Source organism: Mercurialis annua, linkage group LG7, assembly GCF_937616625.2.
Source record: "Mercurialis annua linkage group LG7, ddMerAnnu1.2, whole genome shotgun sequence".
In the NCBI taxonomy this organism is placed as follows: domain Eukaryota; kingdom Viridiplantae; phylum Streptophyta; class Magnoliopsida; order Malpighiales; family Euphorbiaceae; genus Mercurialis; species Mercurialis annua.
The window spans coordinates 40,122,068-40,146,261 of NC_065576.1; the positions used below are offsets into that span (position 1 = coordinate 40,122,068).

The 24,194-nt window shown below is 34.2% G+C and overlaps 2 protein-coding genes across 2 annotated transcripts; both read left to right on the forward strand.

Moving 5' to 3' along the window:
- The first annotated feature begins 5,663 nt into the window (after positions 1–5,663).
- On the forward strand, positions 5,664–8,040 carry LOC126656201 (xyloglucan galactosyltransferase MUR3). The gene has a single exon (XM_050350716.2). It carries the CDS (start codon positions 6,001–6,003, stop codon positions 7,801–7,803), a length of 1,803 nt encoding a protein of 600 aa, XP_050206673.1. The 5' UTR covers positions 5,664–6,000; the 3' UTR covers positions 7,804–8,040.
- A 2,226-nt stretch (positions 8,041–10,266) lies between these two features.
- On the forward strand, positions 10,267–12,368 carry LOC126657177 (uncharacterized). Its single transcript, XM_050351827.1, has 3 exons — positions 10,267–10,456; positions 10,604–11,718; positions 11,937–12,368. The coding sequence occupies exons 1-3, from the start codon at positions 10,267–10,269 to the stop codon at positions 12,366–12,368; spliced, it is 1,737 nt and encodes a 578-aa protein (XP_050207784.1).
- Positions 12,369–24,194: the final 11,826 nt, after the last annotated feature.

Genomic DNA, 24,194 nt, shown 5'->3' on the forward strand with positions numbered 1-24,194 from the left:
TTGACTTTGTGTTGGTGCAGCGGGACGTGAGGGTCCGAATCGTATATTTCAATTCAAAATTGGAATTCCAACAATTCGGATCCAGAAATTGATCATATAAATAACAAATGGATCGTCGTATCATCTAGTAATTAAAACACGCATCTAGAAACCGTAAGAAGAATACCTATGTCGATTCTCAAACGATTCTTGTAGTCCCGATAGTACGGCGACCTCAAGCTCGTCCACACGAGTATGCGTCCGATTGAATCCTCGCCTTGAAGTAATCTGCAAGAGTTTCTCTTGCCGAGCAACCCTAAGCTCAAACTCTCGCCTCGATTACGTCTTTGCTGGGATGTATGAAAAACTTTCTCCAACCTTTTCTGTGATTGATGACTACTTGAACTCCTTCAAATATGCTCTCTTAAGTGTGGTGTTCTTAGAATGAGCAAAGGCAACCTCTATTTATAGGGTAGAGCTTTGCTTAAGAATGCAACACCTCACATGTTAGGTGTCACACACCAAGCAAAGGTGTTGCCACCATTCGATACCTCACATGCTAGGTGTCACACACCAAGCATAGGTGTTGCCACCATCTGACACATCAGATGCTAGGTGTCACACATCAAGCATAGATGTTGCCACCTTCTGACACGTCGGATGCTAGGTGTCGCACACTGAGACATACATGACATCATCACATGACATCATCACGTGACATCATCGTATGACATCATTTTGACATCATGACATGACATCATCGTGACATCATCACATGACATCATCGTGACATCATCACATGACATCATCGTGACATCATCACATGACATCATCGTGACATCATCACATGACATCATCGTATTAACTTGGATAAAATATAATTAGGTGCATACTAATTTATAACTCTTACAAATTATTCCTTAATTGTATTTGTTTTTTTCATCTTAGATTAATTTCCGAGATATGCTAGTATCTATATGAAATCGATCTCTCGTAAACTCAATCGGTTGCACACTCTATTGTGTGTGACTAACTAGGTTCACATCTATATGGCAACGACAGTCATAAGAAACGCCTTTCTTATATTAAATAATTAAATCCCATTAATTATTAATTCTCGTAGATCGTGAGTGACGTCTAGCAACATATCACGACCCCCAAATAGATATGAATGTTTCGATGCATTCTTTATGAACCAATGTTCATAATTACCGTACACTCAATATTCCATTCATCTAAGATTCCAATCTCGACTAGTGTCACGGTTAAGTCAAACACTGTTTGTCTTGATCATATGATCTCATCTCAGTTCTTATTCTTGATAAATATGACTTCCACTAGAAACAACTTTCTAAGTAAGTCATATACACCTGCGCAAGTTTTATCATACATCAAGAACAATTTGAGATAGCATAGAATCTTTTCTCCGTTCATCCGGAGTGATAAATCCTCTCTTGGTTAAACCCCTATCTCTATATACAACTAACTAGAGCCAACACATCCCGCGACCCTAGCTCATGAAAGATCTAGGGATAAGGAGTATCAAACTTTAATCACCTATATACAAGATAGTGTCACCGCAAGTCAATAGACATATGTACAATTATGAACTAGATGACATTAAATTGACTTTGATGAAATAACATGTATAAGTCATCTAGCGTCACTTGTTCGACCCACTCAACATCTTGAGTGTCCACATGTTTATCCTAATCCTCATCGAGTAGTATGAGACTCACTATTTCCTATAATTAGTAACTCCTTACTAATCAAGAGAATAAACAGAGGTGACAATCTTTCCGGGATAATACGATGCCCTTATTCGTAGGACCCCATCGATCGTGAACTGTTATTTAGATCACTTGTATAATAAAATCTGTAACTCATATTCTTAACACCATAAGAATAGATTCTATCACAATGTGATAAGGACAATACGTAATAAATAAACACTTAGTTGATGAGACACTTAGTTCAATTAGAACATATATATCTCTGCCATTGGAATTAGTCCTACAAATATACATGATCAAATGACCCTAGGGCACATACTGCTAACACTTTGAACAATTAATTTTGTTTGAAGTGCAGCCTAAATCCAAACTCGTAATAAATCTGTAATTTTATGATGAGCTTGAACTTTTTTATTATATAAATTTTCTTATGAACTCGAAAAAACTGTGCCGATTCCATACATGTATAGTGTAAAGGTCATACTTTAATAGCAAAAACGAAGTGGGTTAATTGAACTCAGTCCGAGTTTAGGCTTGTATATAAAATAGTCAAGTCCTAATTATAAAAAAAAAGTCAAGTCCAACCTGAATCCGGGTCATAAATATATCTACATGTTAGTCAATTAAAATCCTATTAAATCTATAAAATAATTTATTTTTTATTAAATCTATTAAAGTTTAATTTTTTTTAATAAAAACCACTCCGCACGAGATTTTTAATAAATTTAATAAAAAAATTAAAATAATGATGAATTTTATAAATTCTTATTTGGTTGGTAGTTTATTGAATGGACGAAATTTTCAATTCATCATGTGAAAATTAAATTATTGCGTAGTTAGGCCTAGCTCAATGAATAGACTTTTTAAATACATTTTTAAAATCTGGTTTCGAGCCTCGATACAACTAATAATTTCGACTGATTAATATCTAGTGATAACTTGTGAATCACGAGGGTTGTCCTGAATCCGGAATATCTTCGAATAGGGTACCGGAAACCCAAAACACAACTGTTAGAAGGGCGCTGGAATGTGATTTCGGCAAGTCTCTCCGACGGTCAAGTTAGTAACCGTTTAGGTGATAGAAAGAAAAGAAAAGTGAAAAGGAGTTGAGTTGAGAGAAAAAAAATATTAACCTCTTCATTTTTTAAGCCTTTTATTCTATCTCCTAGTTTTCTAATATGTTTGATAGCGATATGTTTGTGTATCCCCGATATTAATCTGTTTGTTCTCTTTGTCTGTGCAGGGATGGCAGGTACTTGTCAGTGTACTTTATGTCGGTTTGTCGCACTGTTACCAGAGGAGGTTCTGCTCGGTAGATCGAGCAGGTCCTTCATCGGTTTATCATTATACTCGGTTCAGCCGAGTATGTTTGTGGATTTGGTTTGCCAAGTCTTGTTCAGTGGATTTTTTCCCAAAAAATTGCCACATAAAAAAGTAATTCCAAAATGATGCCTCTTGCTTGAATCCGCAAGTCATACTTGCGGATTCAAGCAAAAATCCCCTTAATATTAATTAAGCGGACAAAAACTGATTCCCCCAAGGGAAAATCAGTTTGACCCCTGATGAGTCAGGGGTCAAACTGATTCCCACATGGGAATCAGACATGTCTGAATAAAAGGTATCCGCGAGTATGACTTGCGGATACCTTTTCTATATATTACATCCGGATGTGCATTTTCAGCACACCTGGATCCCACTTCCCTTCTATTTTTTTTAATATGTAATATTAAAAAAAACTCTTTTCGTATTCGATTTTTTTATTTAAATTTACAATTTTATGTTTTACAAATATCGGAGCAAGGTGTTAGAATAATAAAAACGGACAGCGTACTATTTGCTTGAGGACTACCAGAAGACAGCGACGATTCTGATAACAGTGACGAGGGTGACGGTGGCGACTACAGCCCTATGACTGATACCTCGCGTCACCGACAGACTCAGCAGGGTTATGGCATGAGAACCCGAATGCGGCGACCGGCCCGATATCGTGATTATGTAAACAATTTTAAAATAATGTTGTTTTTTTAAATTATTACAAATGTTGTAATTTATATTTAATTTTTAATTAATAGATATTTGTTAAAGTGGATTTATATTTGAATTAGACTTTTTTTTAATATATTCAAATTAATGATTAGGCATTAAATGTCCAATCATTAATCCCAATCATTAATCCCAATCACCAATCATTGGGAGACAAAATTGTCTCCCAATGATCGGTGTCAGCCCTTAATCACCCGATTAAGGGTTAATCCCTTAATCGGGTGATTAAGGGTTTTAAGCTTGAATTCGCAAGTCAGACTTGCAGATTCATGAACTTGCGGATTCATGCATGTATCCGCAAGTCTGACTTGCGGATTCCAGCCGAAAGCACCAATCCGTAATTACTTTTTATTATGGCAATTTTTTGGGAAAAAACCCCTTGTTCGGTCATCCGAATGTGTTATACTCGAATTTATATGTTCGGATATTATACCTGATTCAGTTATGCATGTCTCTCTTTATAATATCTTATTTTGAGGTCGGTCCATTTGCCTTGTTATCATCTAATATTGACAATTAACACTAACAACTAGCATAATTATTCAAAAAGATTTAATTATTTAATAAAAGATTAGATTTCTTGTTCATTTTATTCACATTTAGAAACAGCCAAACATTTTGGTGTAATTTGTTGTAGAAAATTAACATTTCAGCCTTTTTGTCTTTGATGTTTGTAGGTGCTAGATCTATCAAGGTTTTGGTGGGTTTTCGAATTTGAGATCTGATTCTTTAAGATCTAAAATATATGTGGGGTGTCATTTAGATCTATACAAGTTTTTGAAGATCTTAAAAAATGAGGATTTTTAGAACTTTCAAAATTCTTGTAGATCTATATTCGGAAAGTCTTGAAAATTCATTTAAACTTTTGTTGATCTAAAAGTAGGGAGATCTGTTGGATTATATCTTTGGTAAGAATTCATTGAAGATGAAGATTGGAATGTTAGGTTCAACCGGATAGAGCGGTTTCAAAAGCAAATCGGAAGAAAAACTATCCAAGTACTCCGTCTACGAGAAACATAGTTTCATCGTTGTTAAGTTTATGTGGGAACATAGTCACAGATTTTTTCTCACTTTTGATTATTTTTTGCTTATCCGAAATTATTAATTAGTTTCTAATTGCTCAAATTTGAAAGATTATAATATGGATTGTGATATGACTTTCATATGTTGTACTTGTATCTTCTTAATGAATTTCTATCGTTTGCAAAAAAAATCTACAGATTAGTTCTACTTTCAATGGTTGTATATGGCTAAGTCTTCTCCAAGATCGTTTTGGAGCACAATATGGTTTTAGCATTTGAAAACTTTAAAAAATTAGAAACAAGCGTGTTTTTCGACAAAGAACAATAGACTACTCGAATTTGATTTTTATTTGTATTTTTAAGGTTGTGAATCATTACAAGTTTTATAATCCTACATTTATTAATAGTGGTAATGATATATTCCGAAACTTAGCTTTTTTTTGCTGAAAGCTAGTCGGATTTTTTTTTTGTCTTCCACTTCTTATAATCGAGTCGAGCATTCAGAGCCTATATAATTATCATTTCTAAAAAAAATAAAGTAGAATAGTACCCTAAATTACACATCTTTGTCCACATGTGTACGCTCAGAAACTAACCAAATTAATTTCATTGGAACTCACATCTTCGTAAATCATTTGACCAATTTTTCATATACGTTAATTAAAATTCACTCACTCCCATAAATCGAATAAAAATAAAATCAAGCAACGCAATTTCAGGAAACGCAGCAAAATCAACCTTCAGAAAAGGACCAACACGTCATAATTCATTTCTTACGTGGCACAATCCCAGCGGCTACCGACAACAGACAACCCCCGGCGCACACAAACTAACGTGCGCCTGCTTTCTATTTTGCGCGTCCTGTTCTGTTTCACTCTCATTTTCTTTTCATTTATTTCTAATTGTATTCCTCGAAGAGCAGACCTCAAATCTAATCTCTCTGTAATTTTACAATCTCAAAAACTCTGTTAAAATCTTTGTTTTTAAGCTCATCAAATTCAGTCTCTTAAATTTCTTGAAATAATAAAGATCCGTAACAAATTGTGAGAGATCAGAGGTACTATTTTATAGCTGTTCTTGTTCATAGTTAGTGTTTTTAATCATCTGGGTATTGCTTATTTTACGTGTTTGAATCTTTAAAGTGTTAAATTTGTGAACTTGGGTTAGTTTGGTAATGTGGGTATTGTTCAAGGGTCTGATTTGGGTGTTTTAGATTAAGTTTAATGAGACGCCGCACTGCGGCGAGTGTTCCATTTGATCAAATGGATAAAGGGTCTGGTAAAAATCATCAGAATAGGCTTTGTTTATTGGTGTCTTTATCAGCATTTTTTTGGATTGTGTTGCTATACTTTCATTTTGCTGTTTTAGGCAGTAGTAGTAGTAATGTTGATGAATCTGTTATACTAGAGTCTCATCCGTTAAACTCTGGATCGCAAACTCCGTCCTTTGTTACGGATGCTCGTGTTGTAAACACCCCGTCGAAGAGTACTCCTTCGATAAGCACGGGATCGGAGACATCGAAAATTAATCCTAGTGGTAGCAGCATTAGTGGTAGTGAGAAGAGGGATAAGTTTCAGTTTATGAGGGCTTTGAGGACTATTGAGAATAAGAGTGATTCGTGTGGCGGGAGGTATATTTATGTTCATGATTTGCCTCCTAGATTTAATGAGGATATGTTGAAGGAGTGTAGGAGTTTGAGTCTTTGGACTAATATGTGTAAGTTCATGACTAATGCTGGGATGGGACCTCCATTGGAGAATGTTGAAGGAGTGTTTTCGAATACGGGGTGGTACGCGACGAATCAGTTTGCGGTGGATGTGATATTTAGTAATAGGATGAAGCAGTATGAGTGTTTGACGAATGATTCTTCGATTGCTGCCGCAATTTTTGTGCCGTTTTATGCTGGGTTTGACATTGCGAGGTATCTTTGGGGGTATAATATCTCAACGAGGGATTCTGCTTCCCTTGCTTTAGTTGATTGGCTTATGAAGAGGCCGGAGTGGGGAATTATGGGAGGCAAGGATCATTTCCTAGTAGCGGGGAGGATAACGTGGGATTTTAGGAGGTTGTCTGAAGAAGAAACAGATTGGGGCAATAAACTGCTGTTTTTGCCAGCTGCAAAGAATATGTCGATGCTTGTGGTTGAATCGAGTCCGTGGAATGCCAATGATTTTGGCATTCCTTATCCAACCTATTTTCATCCGGCAAAGGATGATGATGTTTTCATTTGGCAAAAGCGAATGAGGAACTTGGAGAGGAAATGGCTTTTCTCTTTTGCTGGGGCACCACGCCCTGACAACCCTAAGTCGATTAGAGGCCAGATTATAGATCAGTGTAAGCAATCAAAGGTGGGCAAGCTGTTAGAATGTGATTTTGGGGAGAGCAAATGTCATTCTCCAAGCAGCATAATGCAGATGTTCCAGAGTTCGCTTTTCTGCTTACAGCCCCAGGGTGATTCTTACACACGTAGGTCTGCTTTTGATTCTATGTTGGCAGGTTGCATTCCTGTTTTCTTTCATCCTGGATCAGCTTATACGCAATATACTTGGAATCTGCCGAAGGACTATAACACTTATTCAGTGTTTATTCCGGAAGACGATATCCGTAAACGAAATGTTAGCATAGAGGAAAGGCTTAGTCAGATTCCGCCTGAGCAGGTGAAGATGTTGAGGGAGAATGTTATTAATCTCATTCCAAGGATTATATATGCAGATCCGCGCTCGAAATTGGAGACTCTCAAAGACGCATTTGATGTAGCTGTCCAGGCAGTCATCGACAAAGTCACTAGGTTGAGACGGAACATTGTTGAAGGGCGTACAGAATATGATAATTTTGTGGAGGAGAATAGCTGGAAATATGCATTGCTCGAAGAAGGGCAACGTGAGGTGGGAGGTCATGAGTGGGATCCTTTCTTCTCAAAACCGAAGGATGGCAATAGCGATTCCGGTGGTTCATCAGCAGAAGCTGCTAAAAATTCATGGAAAAATGAACAGAGAGATCACCATGAAAACAAGGTGACTATGTAGCAATAGAAGTTAAGAGCAACTTCAAATGCAAAACAAAGATGTCAAAACCATACTGCGCATCTCGGATTCAATAGCCAGGTACCGATCCTTTTGTGTAGGCCTTGCATGTGAATTCATTGTAGAAATTACCATAAAGTTAGAATCCAAGTTGCTTGTTCCAACCAGTAGAATAAAGTCATATTCTGCTTTGAATATACTCGTATAATATAAAATTTTCCGACATGGAAATTTTTCTCATCCTTTCCATTATGTATTTTGCTTAGCAATTCTTTGTATTTCGCTGTAGTTGAGGCATCATTGTTTTGTTTCTTTTTGAATCATTGCATGAAAGTTATAATAGTCATAGTAACAATGTTCTGAAATGAAAAAAAAAACATGAAGAGTATATCAAATATCTCGAGTTTCTTTTTGTGATAATTTTTGTGATTGGGAATTGTTTGATTGATCCTCTTATCCCGAGGTGGGGCGAAACGAGTTAACTTAAATTCTGGACAGCAATTCGAAATCTCAGTGAAAGAGTGGATTTTTTTTACCTCGTGTTTACTTTTCGTGAAAAAATATCAATTAACTTCAACTTAAAGCTTGAGGTTTACTAAAATTTGAAGAACAAATGGATGCTTTGGACAAAAGATGGGCAAATTGTGATTGGAGACATGAAGTTTCCTAACATATGGTTTGTTTTGTTCATATTCAAAACTTTTGCTAATGTATCCAAGTTTTGCATACTTGCTTTGTCATTTCCTTTGTAAGGTAGTTCATGTCTGAAAAGTGACATCAAGATTATATTAGCAAACAAATCTAACTACGATCCTAAAAAGAGGACTAGGAAGAAGGAATTTTGGAATAATAAACCTGGCATTACTTAGCTTTTTCCTGAGGTAGCTGTCCGGATGACTTGGGGTTTTGTCCCTTTAGGTTCTATGTCAATTGGGTTCATCATAGCAAGAACTAGGGGTATCCAATCATCCTGAACCAATATGGATATGATTTTTTTGATAAAAATTGGTCTTTCTTTCGGTTTTAAGATTAAAAGAATTCAGTTCGCTTTTAATGCAAATTAAATCAGAAAAATTGAATTGCACCAATTGGTCTAGTCCGATTCGATTATTAACGAGTTATATTTCAAATGGTATGTGTGCTGAGTAGCATTCTGCTAAGACCGTGGAATCAAATTCTTTCACGCGCCAAAAATTCCTCCTTCCTAAATGATAAAAAAGGTTTGATTTGATCTGGAATATTTATTTTTTTATATAAAATTGATTCCACTTTGACATTAAAGAAAATTAAAATTTATGTATGATTCGATTAGGACCGAATGTACATCCTTACCTAGAACTACCGAGTACCATTATTATCATCAACATAAACTTATCACCACCAAGCTCCCGGTATTCTCAATCCCAAACTCTAGCAGTAGCGCCGAACACCTCTCTTTTTGACTTTCTCTTTTTTCAATTAAAATTTACTTTTTCGTCCTCTAAAATTTTTTATCGTACAATTAATAAAGAGGTATTCCTATTAAATAGCACCACCTTTAGTGTTTTTTGCAATTTAAGCCACTACTATAAATTGTCTCAATTGTTAGCCCAAGTTTTTCAATCTTTTTAATTAGAGAAGATGACAAAATTATACAAAAACCGGGCCTTTATTGCAAAATTGCTAAGTCAGCCCAAATATTACATCACCACCTGCAAAAACTGACACTTTACAAACAGTACCAACTCCATCCAAAAGATGACACGTCGCAAGGAGAGACGCGCAAAAATCACGCGGAAAATCACTTTGCCAAGCCACTTAATGCGCGCCACCTGTACAGATATTAACAAAACTAACAGATTTGATTCTACTAAATCAAAACCACAACAAACACGGGATTTTCTTCCCTAATAGATTAAAACTACCAAAGTGAATATATACATTACAAATACATATAATTATTCATCATCTTCTCCAAAATTAAACCACCATTGTTCTTCCTCAAAGAAATTGCAGAGCTGAAAAAAGGTAAGCTGTTCCAATTTTTTAAATTATTCATTAATTATATATCATAAAACTCATAAATCTGTATCTCGAATGTATGTAGATGGAATCTGTTCTCATTATGCTGCAACACAGTGGGCAATGGATTGAAAATAGATATGTGGATTTTGAAGTTGTTGGAATGATGATTCAACAAGATATAACCTATATCAAACTACTGGAATCAATATCTAATGAGCTAAAGCTGGATCTACAAGAGCAAAAAATTGATATCAAATATCAAGTTAAGATTCAGTATCCACCATTGAAAATTGTTGATGATTCAAGCTTCAAATTTTACATGGCAATCAAGAAAAATGAGAAAGACTTTGCATTGTTGTTCATAGAGATACACTGCTGATACAAGCTCAACAACAAAGTTCAAAAAGTATTTCCACAGGTACATCATATTCAAATTACATTAACAATCATCATGTTATAGAAATGGATACAGATACATCTCCGATACAAATATCATACAGTTGTGATACCTATACAAACATCAGAAAGTATGCTACTCTTCTTGCAAAGGACTGTATTGAAAGCAGCAACATGAAGGATGAAGAAATGGTAACAGAGGAGAATGATGTACAAACAGTTACTCATCCAATACAAGAAATTGAGTTAAAAGCTGGTCAATCATTCAAAAACAAGACAGTTTTACAAACATGCATGAGATTTCATGCAATCCGCCACCACTATCAGCAAAAAATTGTAAAATCATGTCAAAGGCAGCTTCTATTGAGATGAATCAATGACACATGCAATTGGTATCTGAAAGCTTCAAGCAGCGGAAAAACAAAATTGTTCATCATTAGGAATCTGAACATGAAACACACATGCCCTGTCGAAACAAGATTTAACAGTCAAAAGCAAGCTTCATCATCACACATTGCTGATTCCATCAAGCAGAAATTTCTTAATATCAAATCAAAATACACGCCTACAGATATCAAAAATGATTTAGAGATGATTAATGGGGTCAAGATCAGCTATATGATGGCTTATAGATCAAGAGAAAAGGCATTTGAAATGCTACGAGGCAAGCCATCAGAATCTTACAAGTTCTTACCAACTTTTCTATATATGCAAGCAACGACAAATCCAGGAACATTAATTGATATCGAAGTAAGAGACGATGACTCCTTTTTGTATGTATTTACTGCTTTAAATGCCTCGATTAAAGGTTGGCAGCACTGCAGCCCCGTTATGATTGTTGACGGAACGTTCTTGAAAGCGGCATATGGTGGCACCCTTCTAGTTGCAACAGCCCAAGATGCTGCAGGAAAGCTTTTTCCTTTAGCTTTTGCTATTGTTGATTCTGAAAATGACAAGTCATGGGAGTATTTTTTCACACAAATAAGAAATGCATTTGGTTTGCGAGAAGGTATGTGCATTGTATCAGATAGGCATCTGAGCATTGATAAAGCTGCAGAAAAGATTTATCCAGAAGCTACACATTGTGTGTGCATGTTTCACCTTCTCAATAACATCAAAGTAAATTTCAAGAGAAATGCCAAAAAGGTTAAAGTTCCATTTTTTGCAGCCGCAAAAGCATACACAGAGAATGATTTCAATTATCACATGAAGGAGCTAGATGAACTAGATGAACGAATCAGACCGTATCTTGAAGGTATCGGTAATAAAAGATGGTCTAGGTTCTACTCTAAGAACAACAGATTTAAGACAATGACTTCTAACCCAGCTGAGTCATTAAATGCCGCACTAGTTCATGCAAGAGAACTGCCGGTCGCAACACTCCTTATGCACTTACATGACCTCCAGCAAGAGTACTCCTATAAACATAGGAACATAGCCCACAACACAATTACAAGGATGATGAAAAAACATGAAGATGTGCTCGCACAAAGTTATGTAAATTCACTCAAGTTACAGGTATGAGAATCTAACTTTTTTCAAAAATTATTCATGAGTATTAATTAGGTATAACATTTGTATATGCTATGTATATAAACCTGTTATCTTTTATGTCTATTATGTATTTGTACAGCTGTGTATTTCTGTGTTTCTGATCATTTAAAAACAAAAACACAAACAGTATAGTCTATGTATCTTTTATGACTGTGATATGTATCTTTGAAACTTTTTCACAGGTAAAACCATCTTCAAATGAAGTGTTCACAGTGATGCATAACGGGGAAAAATACACGGTAGACTTGAAGAAGAGAACTTGCACTTGCAAAAGATTTGATATAGATGAAATTCCATGCCAACATGCAGTGGTGATTCTCAATGAAATGAACCGGGAACCCTATGATTTTTGTTCAAGGTACTACATGAAAGAAGCTATGCTAGCAACATATAGTGAGATGGTGTTTCCGATAGAAAAACAAGATGAATGGATTATACCACAAGAAGTCAAAGACATGATCGTACTTCCCCCACAACATAAGACGAAGAGCGGAAGACCCAAAAAGCAAAGGTTTGCATCTCCTTGGGAAAATCTGAAAAATGCAAAATGTAATAGGTGTGGAAAAAAGGGTCACAATCGAAAAACATGTAGAAACGCGCCTAAAAAACTCTAAATGTTGATTGTAATCAAAAACCTTGTTTTTAATATTCATTAGTTTTTATTCTGTTCATATCTATTTTTTATCTGTTTTCAATACTTTATTTTGTGTAGATACATATAAATTTGTATATTGTATATTTTCTGTATGTGTTATGTATCCGTCATATAAAACTGTTGTATCAAGTGTCAATTTTGATACATACATAAAACCTGATATGTATCTTATTATCAGATGTATAAAGATACATCTCCTATACATAAAAAATGCAAATGACAAAAATCTTTTTTATAAAAAACAATGGAGATACATAAAATATACATAAAACACATATATCACAGATACTACATAAAACCTGTAAAATAATTAAATTAACAGACATATTTAAATAAAAAAGACAATATCATAACAACTCAAAAGAAATTCAAAGTATTTACATCAACAACCTGTTAACTAAAAAAAGTGCATAAAATGTATCATAAACAACTGAGTTTAATCTTAACATAAAAATTGCATAAAATTCTTTCCTACAATAACTTCAATCAGCTCTATCAGCCCTGCACTTTTCCCCGATTGCCTCTATACACAGTCTTGCCCTTTCCTCTTCCTTTTTTCTTCTTCAGTTCACAATCCTCTGATGAGCTTATCACATTAAACTTGTTCTTCCACATACCATAACTATACAAAGAAAAACCTAAGCGGTTTCGCTGGGAATTCACATCGAATTCATTCGCAAGTTCATTTTCCTTCCCATAGGCAATGCGCTCAGCAAAAGTAAACACAAAAATTCCACAGTCACTACATTTAAACAAAAGAAAAAAAAAACATAAGTCATCTTCGAATAAAATAAACATAAAAAATACAAATTGATACTTACTTGTACTTTTGACACGGAAGATTGTCTTCAAATACCAATTCAATTGGATCCGTAAGAGGTTGACCAGTATAGAATGGTGAGTGCATATCACAAAATGGATTGAGTGTGAAGACATCAGTCATGATAAGAAAAAAGGGGAGGATGGTAGCATATCTAACAGCAACATTCTTGGCAGACGCTGTGCTTAATGCTGTACGCAATGAGTTATAGACGGTCAGCCTCCTAAATGTCAAGTTCAGCACTAGAAGCACCCAATGATCGTTTTCAGCTACATGATACGGAATGAAAATACACTCGCAATCTTTCCAAGCTGTATTTGCACGCATATGATGGCCTTTCATATATTGAGCGATCAAATGATCAACAGACAGCTTCTCATTATCGAAATCACCTCCCCCAAACACAGCTGCAAATGATTGAAAAGTTTGGTCGAACAAAACGTCTGTTGTTGTAAACTTCACAGCTAAACTCTTGTCATACTTCCCTTTCTTCCTTAAGTAATAAAACAGCACATCCATATGCTTCAATAAAAAATACAAGTGTGTATCAGATGTGTATATTGTATGTAAAAGAACTGAATCATTACTTAAACTACTTAACCAATTATAAAAACATACCAAATCTTTCAAACACATATTTCCAAACTGAATTGAGTAAAACCAATCTTTCGCTGTAATTTTATCAACGCCAAAATCAAAAGGCGGATCGATTTTGTTCACTAGTTGATTATAAAACCTTCCCCTACATAGAAATATAAAATAAGATTATATAAGAGAAAATTACAAGAATGAGCTAAAATAAAGAATACATACAAAATTTTAAAATAATACTTACTCATTCTCTCTATAGTTCTTCAGCTTTCCAAATTTAATCCAGTCTTGGTAATCTTTCAGTTCATCAGACATAAAAATCTGACCAATGTTGTTATCAAAAGGAAACAGCCTACTAACCACCAATACATCTCCATCATCCTTGATTTCAGAATCTCCAGAACTAAATTGGCCAAGAAATGGAGATAGCAACAGATGACTTGGCTTCACAATCCTCTTTGAATCTTCTGGTGTAATGACATCAGTCACACCATGAGTAGAAGAACCAGCATTACCCTTCTCAAAGACAAACTACATTAGACATATTGAAAAATAAACTTAATACAAACAAACCAAGATACATAAAATAGACATAACAAATACATACCTTAGTTGACTTAGGGAGAACATCACTCGCAGGAGCAACACTAACAGCAGCTCCACCATCATCATCTTTATCATCCTTATCGTCACGATCTTTCTTATCCTCCTTGTCACCATCCTTTTCTTCCTTTTCACCTTCCTCATTCTCCTCAGTGTCTTGCATATCACCCATTGATAAGTCCCTTACAATGCCATCACTCTGTTTTAAATGTTGCAAAAAATCAGAAGTTTGAGATACATAAATGATACATAAAACATACAGAAAATCAGAATGATACATTACCTCAATTTCAGTCAACGCAGGTCCAGAATTATCATTATTAGCATCATCGTCATTATTGGCAGCATTATCTTGAACCTTAACGCAATTTAAAATTTAAAATAAAATATCAAAAACTTAATTCATTCACAAAAAGCTATTAAAAAGTTCAAATACCTTAGAAAAATTCAGGTCAGGCACAGAAGCATCATGAACAAATACATCAGCAGTCACAGCAGCATTCTCAACATCCTTACCAAATCAAAAGGAAAATGATTTTATTACAATATATATATACATAAAAGATACATAAAATTTACATCATATACTAGTATATCACCTGCATCTCAGCAAATAGATCATCGAAAAAATGCTTCTTAGCAGCAGCTGTAGTTCTATTAAAATCAACTTCTTCGCCAACTTTGACATAGCCATCTTTGACATTAACATTCGCAACATCATTTAGATCGACATCACTAGCAAACTAAAAGAAGGAAAAAAATCTGAGTTTCAAAAGTACAGCAAAACAATACAAAAATAAAAGTAAATAAATAAATAACGTACCGAAAACTGTTGCTCTATGCCTAAATGTTTTCCAATCAATTGAATTGCATCAATCACACAATTCAGTTGCTTTTGAATGCATGAAAAAGTTTTATCTTGGCTGGAAGCAATCAAATCCAATCGATTCTTCAATATATCATAACTCTTTTTTTGCTTTGATGATTCACCCTTCTTCAGTTTAATGAAATCGCCAAGAATTTGCTCATCATCACTTGAATCTTCAACATCTTCGACAAGTTTTTCTTCCCAGATTGGAAAAAACCAGTTAGCACCAGAGTAGATTGCTCTTCAAGCGTAGCAGTAATATTCTTCAACTGCAACTACAGACAGACAAAAAAACAAATTTAGTACACATTCATTTATATACATAAAAGATACATAAATAAAATACATCATATACAACTCTGTAAGTAAACCTGTTCCCGTGATTGGCTATAAAAAGTTTCATTTAAGTACTTCTTCTTTAGTTTCATTTCGACATTGTACCACTTCAACATTCGCGGCACAGAAGGAGCAGCTTCATCTAACAGGCATAGTTTGTTCGTCGCATATGGACAAACTTCATAAAACCACAGTTGTAATGCCAACGAAAACCCATTAAGCCTGTAAAATTGAAGAATCTTCTTTGAAGCAGCTCGGTTCTTCATATCGCAAATAGTAGCACGAAACACCAATATGCCCCAAGGAAACGAATTGTAATCACCACGATCCACCATATCCAATAAAAACCGGCTGACATTTTGGTATGTTGCTTCGTTAGAACACAAAAAACACTCATACATGTATATCACAGCCAACTTCACAGCATCTTCATCAGTCTTAAATGCCTTGCTCAATATTAAAAAACTCAAACCATCTCTAGTAACCTCACAGTTAGGAAAATACGTTTGGATCAGAGTATTTTCAGAAGTTGAAAATGAAAGGGTGTTACACTCGCCCACACACTTTAACCCGCTAACGACAGCAAACTCCTCGATACTAAACCTTAACTTATAACCAGAAATCTTTACCCAAAGCTCGGAAGTATTTGGGTGCTTCATCTCACGCATCAAAATGGAATGAAGCAATTGTGGCTGATTGAGAATTGGTTTTAATTCCAGAAAATGACCAAGAAAAGTCTCACCAAGAAGTTCCAATTGTCGGGCAGATAGACTTTTCTTGATATCCTCAATAACTTTAAACTTTGTACGACAACTGTAACGCTGCTCATCAAGAAGCCAATAATCCCAATTCTACAAGTTTAAAAACATAACCAACATTATTATAACAGTACATCAATAATACATTACCAATACAAAGGAAATACATAAAATTAAAATATTAAAAAATCAAAACACAATATCACAACATTGCAAAATACATAAAAGATACATAAAACATGCAACTCTGTTATATATACCTACATTTAAAAAACATAAAACACATTTAAACCCTATAAAACAGTATAACATAAAACAGATCTGAGTATCAGATACATAAAAAATACACAAATGAGATATATAGCATATATAAAAACAAAAATTACAGATCTGGATATGAAATATATAAACAATACATACAAAAAATAATATAAAAATAAACAATACATAAAACATATAGAATATAGAATATAGAATATCTAAAAAATAAAAATAAAGATAGATCAATGCTTAAAAAAAAAAAAGTAAAGTAAAATTACCTTCACAATCCGAGTAGGCTCCACAATAACAACTCCCTTCTCCTCCTTCCCAGCATCAAACTCCAATTTTCTTTTTTTCGAAGGACCAGTCCCTATAGCCGTACCCTTCTTCTTAGAATCCACCTTTTCTGCTTTGACACCACCATCACCAGTTGCACCGGTTTTCTTCACAATTTTGCGTTTCATTACCCTAGGTATTTTAGTTTTTTCCTTATCAGAGGTTGGGGTTGATCTAGTAGAGACAACCATTATACTATATATAATGGTATATAAATGTGATTTTTTTAAAAGAAAAAACAGTTACAGAGAAATAAATGGAGCGAACAAATGGGGTTTAGTGGGTAGATAAAGAAGCTCTCTCAAGGAACGTGGAAGTTGAAAGAAATTTGAAATAGAAATGCTCAGCAATGGCGGTTACTCAGAAAAAAGAAACACGAAAGAAAAGGTAATAAACCGCATGACTTAAAAAAAAGAGAATCAGAGAGGACAGGTGTAAGGCGGGGATCGAGTATGTACAACATGTAATATTTTACCGTTAAGTGACATTAATTGTAAAGGAAAAATTAGCAGAGCTGAAAGATTTGGACAGACTTAGCAAAATTGTAATAAAGGCCCGCTTTCAGCCCAATCTTGTAATTTTCTCTTTTAATTATTAGCCCAGGTCCTATTTCCGGCATCTGAAATCCCACGTGGCTCGCCGGATTGTCTCGTCAGTGCCAGCGTGGCCTTCTTTATGCGACGTCGTTTGGATTATTCCTACCAAATAATACGAACTACCATTTTGTCTCAAATATTAGCACAACCTTTCAAATATTTTTAAATTTTAGCCTAAAACTTGTTTCCGGCTATTGGAATCACAAGTAACTCTACGTCGCAGTCATAAATTTACAATCCTAAAATCACAACCATAAATTCACAAACTCTAAATGATATGTATGCTATGTTACTATCAATTGTTACAAAATGTTATGTATGCTATCAACTGTTACTCACAGCTATTGAATGATATGTATGATATCAACTGCCAAGCCATATAAGTGCAATAAGTTAGTAGTTGTTTTAATAGCGTCTACTTCATCTTAATAATGAGTCATATAAGTGCAACAAATTAGATTAGTTGATATAAATATATTTAACGGGTTATATAAATGTCACTCTCATGCAAACAACTACTATTTAGAAATAAATATTATATATTGATATGTTAATTAATTTTAAATAAAAATGAAAATAATTTATTTAAAGACAAAGTATTTATTTGATATTTTGATTAATTTTAAAATTAAATAATGGGTCATGTAAATATCTTAATTAACATTAATACATATAATGGGTCATATAAATGTCGCTCATGTGTGTAACATGTGATAATAATAAATTAATATTATATATAACGAGTCTTATTAATATTACAACGTGATATAGTTTCTATTTAAATAAAAATAATTATAATAATTTATTTACAAATAAAGTATTATATTTAATATTTTAATTAATTTAAAATTTAAATAACGGGTCATGTAAGTATCGCTCACATGTGTAACACGTGGCGTATCGCTTAAATCTGCACATTGGATTCCAATAGCCGACAACAGATTTTAGGCTAAAATTTAAAAATACTTGAAAGGTTGTGCTAATATTTGAGACAAAATGGTAGTTCATGTTATTTGGTAGGAATAATCCAAAACGACGTCGCATAAAAAAGGCCACGCTGGCGCTGACGAGACAATTCGGCGAGCCACGTGGGATTTCAGATGCCGGAATTGGGACCTGGGCTAATAATTAAAAAGATTGGAAAATTTGGGCTAACAATTGAGACAATTTGTAGTAGTGGCTTAAATCGCAAAAAACGCTAAAGATGGTGCTATTTAATAGAAATACCCCATTAATAAATTGTTTTTTCTTTCTCCTTGTGGTTTATTGGGTTTGTTTCCCTTTTCACAGAGGAAGCATTATTTTATTTTTCATATGAAATTTTGAACTTTTTATTTGAAAAATTGGTCAAACAAGTATATCGAGTGAATCTAGATTTTGCATTTCTATTTGAAAGAGTTTATAAATTTAATTTGTACAACTTGAATTTTATTTCTTAAATTTTTTGTAGATGTAAGATATATTTGTTGTAATAATTTAGATTTGTATATTGCATGACAATTTTTAGATTTATAGTTAGATCTAGTTTTTTTGGTGTTTTATAATGTCTCGCATATTAAGTTGTCATATAGTCTAATCTACTGTATAGCAAATTGTCGTGCCTAAATTTGAGACTGTTGTAGTCTTTTTTTATACAAGTGAAACCATTTTGTGTCAAAAAAATCACGAGACTCGACATTTTATGTTTTCAAGTATTAAAACCCACTTAAAGTTAGATTTTTATCTTTAAATATATTGATTTTTTAATAGATTTTGATTAAGCCCCGTAATTTTCTTCTAAGAAATAGAAGAAGTACAAGATAGTTATTATTTGGCTTAATTACTTAAAAACCACCCACCTTTAACTTTTTTTTCGTTTATACCCTGATCTAAAAAAAATTCATTTATACCCTGACGTATGTGTTTATGTTTCACCTCTAACCCGAGGCACTAAATTAACCTCTTTTTATTTAAAAAAAAAAATTAAAATAGTCCTTTATTTAGAAAAAAATCCATTTCTAATTAAACTCTAATTAGCTTAGATTAAAAATGAAAAACTATTTTAATTTTTTTTTTAATGAAAAGAGGTTAATTTAGTGCCTCGAGGTAGAGGTGAAACATAAATACATATGTTAGGGTATAAATGAATTTTTTTCTAGGTCAGGGTATAAACGGAAAAAAATCTGAGGTGAGTGGTTTTTAAGTAATTAAGCCTTATTATTTACAAACAATAACTTGTACGTAGGGGTGAGCATGGTTCGGTTCGGTTCGGTTTGGTTTAGTAAACTCCAAAACCAAACCATATTTTAAGAGAAAATATAAAAACCAAACCACGCCAAATATTTACGTAAAATTTCGGTTCGGTTAACCAAACTTTAGCATCGGTTTCGGTTCGGTTTGGTTAATATAGATTTAGATAAATATTATATATAATTATACGTAAAAATTAAAATTATACGTAATAATTTTTACTTATATGTGTGTATTAGTTTATATATTTTATTTTTATATATGTATCTATACACACATATTATATTTATATATAAATATTTCAATAAATAAATTTTATATTTATTTATACATATATAAATATTAATAAAAAATAATATTATTGTAAACTTCGGTTTTTCGGTCGGTTCGGTTAACCACTAGTTGAAACCAAACCAAAACCAAAAACCATACTTTTTTATAATTTGAAAGCAAACCAATCCATTTTAACCAAATCAAAATTAATTTTGGGTTGGTTTGGATCGGATTAATGGTTTGGTTCGGTTTTTGCTCACCCCTACTTGTACGCCATTCATAATTAATTTGTAGGTCCAAACTCCAACTATTTCAAAGAACCGACTCCTAACGAGGTTCAGATTGGAGACCGAACTCCTAAGACTTCATTTTTTAAATCCAACCTCATTAGAATTCTTATTTAGGTAAATCTAAACTTATATGGATCAAGATTCCATGTCCTAACAGGGCTCGTCTCCTAATTAGAAAAACTCTTGGCCAAATGCATATTTAGATTTCTGTACTTGTTATCTTTTTTAATTTAGGTCCGTGTACTGAAAAACATGTATAGTAAATTCATGCACTATTAAAAATATCTATTTCAAGTCCCTATCGTTAAGCGAGTTAACGGAACGTGGATGACGTTAAAAATCAATAGATGCAAAATGTGTAATTGAGTCTCCGCACTATAATTGTATTTTAAATTGAATCCCTACACTAAGAAATATACAAATTGAATCCCCAAACTATAATTATTTCTGAAACTGAGTCTCTGCCATATACTTTTTGTTATTTTAACCCTCTTCTACCACCACCATTGACCTCCACCACCTGCCAGACAATCTTCCTTGACGCTGAAACACTCCCCTCTATAACAGCTCTTCACCGTCGAGCCACCCAAACGAAGAAGATTTTCATCTTCTTTGTCTGGGGTGAGTACTCAGACGAAGAGATCTCTTCGTCTGAGTATCAGGCGAAGAAGATCTCTTCGTATGAGTACCAAACGAAGTAGACTTCTTCATCTGGGTTACCGAGATGAAGAAGACTTTTGCGTCCCGACTCTGCGACTTCTGGTTATCACCTTCGAAGCACATGTTTTCCTATTATTTTCCCTGGGTTACCTAGATGAAGAAGGTGGCTCTTCTTCGTCTGGGTTTAGACGAGGAAGATCTCCTTCTTCATCTGAACCCAGACGAGGTATTCCGGCGGCGAGCGTTAATTGTTCCTGCACCGAGCACTGTTATGGCAGCGAAGAGTTATTCTGGCGACAGGGAGAGGCAGTGCGGCAGCAGGGTGTTTTATTTTTATAGAACAACAGGTTATTGAAGAGGGTGGAAACGAAAAGTGTAGGGACTCAATTAGCAAATAATTATAGTGCAAGGATTCAATTGGCAATTTTTTATAATATGAATATCACCAGTCTCAGAGAAGAGCGTTTGTGCCTCACTCTCTAACAGAATAAAACAAAAGGACTTACTATGGTTATTTTTAATAATGCAGGGATTTACTATGGAAGTTTTAGAGTACAGAGATCCAAGTTAGGAAAGAGGACAAGTGCAGGGATCCAAATATATATTTGGCCAATACTCTTCTACTATTTCGGAATATAAAATAAAATCCTATAGGGCTCGGATCCTCCGAAAAATAGGATATAAACTATAATCCTATCTGAATTCTACTAGGTAATGCCCTAAATCTATCACTATATAAAGACATATGAGATAACATTTATTTACTCATCTGGTATCAGTTATTATACACAAAGCTCTTAAGCTATATTATTCTCTAAAAAGGCTAATTTTATTATTGGAGTGTTTATCGAACCACCGTAACCTAATAAGCAGTCTAACCCATATTTTGCAACTCTTGCATAAGAAGCGCAGAGTCCATCAATACATATTGATAGGAGTAGAATACTCCTATGATTTATAGTTATTTTTGTATGCTTTCGTTACATTTTATCATGCTTTTCGGTTGTTTCAGATGAATTATTGCATGTGTAAGCATTATAGGGAAATGGAGCATTACAAAGTCTTTTGGGCCTAAAAGGAGCAAGAATCAAGGAATTGAAGAAAGGGCGAAGCATTGGATATGACAAGAGGATGAAAGCACATTCGAGAATCTGACCTCGCTGCACTAATTGGTGAATTTGGACAAGCTACAAGCTCCAATTGAAATTATGTTCTTCATGAGAGTTGAAGTAGACATCCTAATATTTCCAAGGGTTCAAGAATCATCTCATTTGGAGTTTTCTACAAGGAGATATGAAGATTTGAAGTCGGCGGTTCTGCAGCGGAGTCGAAGGAAGTGCCCGATTGAGCATTTCAAGCCTTGCTCGATCGAGCAAGTCTTTCAATTTCTCTGGTCGATTGAGAAAGAGGTCCTAGCTGAGCTTCTCGATTGAGCAAGGGCAAAAATTGGGCTTAAAAGGCTTTTTCTCACTTCAAGACAAGGTGGACCCATTTCCTAATTTGACTAGACATAACTATAGTACTAGGAGTAAACTTTCCACTGTTGTAAGCCCTATATAAGGCATTTTATCTCCAAATTAGGTTAAGTAACATTCCATAGAAATACTTTTAGAGCTTTTTGAATGTTCTCCTTGTTTTAGCAATCTCTAGGGGTTTGAGCCATCTTCTTAAAGGAGGATTTACTCCATGTTGAATGTTGTTGAAGCTTTTTAATTGAAGATTGTGTTTCTTATTTAATGATTGAAGATTTATCTTTAATATTGAATGTTCTCATTAGCTATCTCTACAAAGGTAGTTAATACTCTATCTTTAATGCTTTATCATTCTTATTTTGTGATTGTTGTTGATTTAGCCATGGTTGGCTAATTCCCCTTGTTTGGGGGTTGGAATGAAACTTAGTTAAATGCATGATTGGGTTAGGGTTTGGGTTTATTGTTGTTCTAATTGATGTTCCTAATGCTTGTTTTAGATGAGCTACCTAAAGCATGATTCTAGGTTGGTTAACACTTTGAGAAGAGGTTAATTAATTGGATATATTGATTAAGATCCTAATTGATGACACCATGAGAGTGAGTTAGAGATTAGAAAACCTTAGAGTTGATTGTTAATCATTAATTGGCTTGTTAATCTTGTTTAGTGTCATGAGAGTGGGTTAGACCTGATTAGTTGGCTTGTTTGTTGTTTTGTAGTTCTTTGAGGCTCGAGAGAACGGGAGTTATGCCTTAGAAATGCTTGGTTCACGTTTTGTAGCCCTACACCCGATTCCATTGATTGCATGACCTAGGTGGAGTTTCGAACTCTAAACCCCTTTATCATTTGAGTTATCTTCATTAGTTAAATCGCTTTAGTCTTTATTAATTGATAATTAGTTGTTAATTGCAAGTTTAGTATTAGTTGAATTGTTAGTTGTTAAAATTATTACTTGAAACAAATCTCTTTTCGTTGCTTTCTGAATTGAATTTCACAATTGATTTCACTCACTTTAAACCTCTCATCCTTGTGGGTTCGACAACCCGGACTTTAAGTTCATCTTATTACGAGTTGGTGATTAAAATTACCAACAAGTTTTGGGCTGTTGCCGGGGATGAGGTTGCGTTTAATTGATTGAAAGTATTTTGAAATTCGGTCGAGTTAGCTTTATTTTCTGTTTTTACTTTTCTTTTGTTAGTTTGTGTTTTCGTGAATGACGCTTGGTGTTCTTGTTTGTGGTTGCGTAGGAAATTTTAGACTTCATTGCTTTACCCTCAAATATTCTTTTTGATGAAAATTATAGTCATAAATGAGTAATGGCATGGAATCAAAGTTATTTGCCGTACCAAAATATTAAGTACAATTGTGATATTTGTGGGAATTTTATTCATACCGGAGCCGAGTGTCTTGCACTCTATTCAAATTGGAATGACCATGTCAATTGTGTGGGTGATCAATGGCAAGATAGTGACACTTGTTCCGACATGTATGGTCCGGGGTGGCACAGCCCTCCGAACTACTATTGGGACAACAATTGGGAAAACTTCAATGAAAACTTGAACTTCGATTCAAGCTATCATCCACATCAAAACCAATGGGACCTCAATTCCAATTTTGGCAATGAACCACAACAATCACATGAATATCAGTAAAATGGAATGTTTGATGAGTATAGCAAGCTTGACAAGATCTCG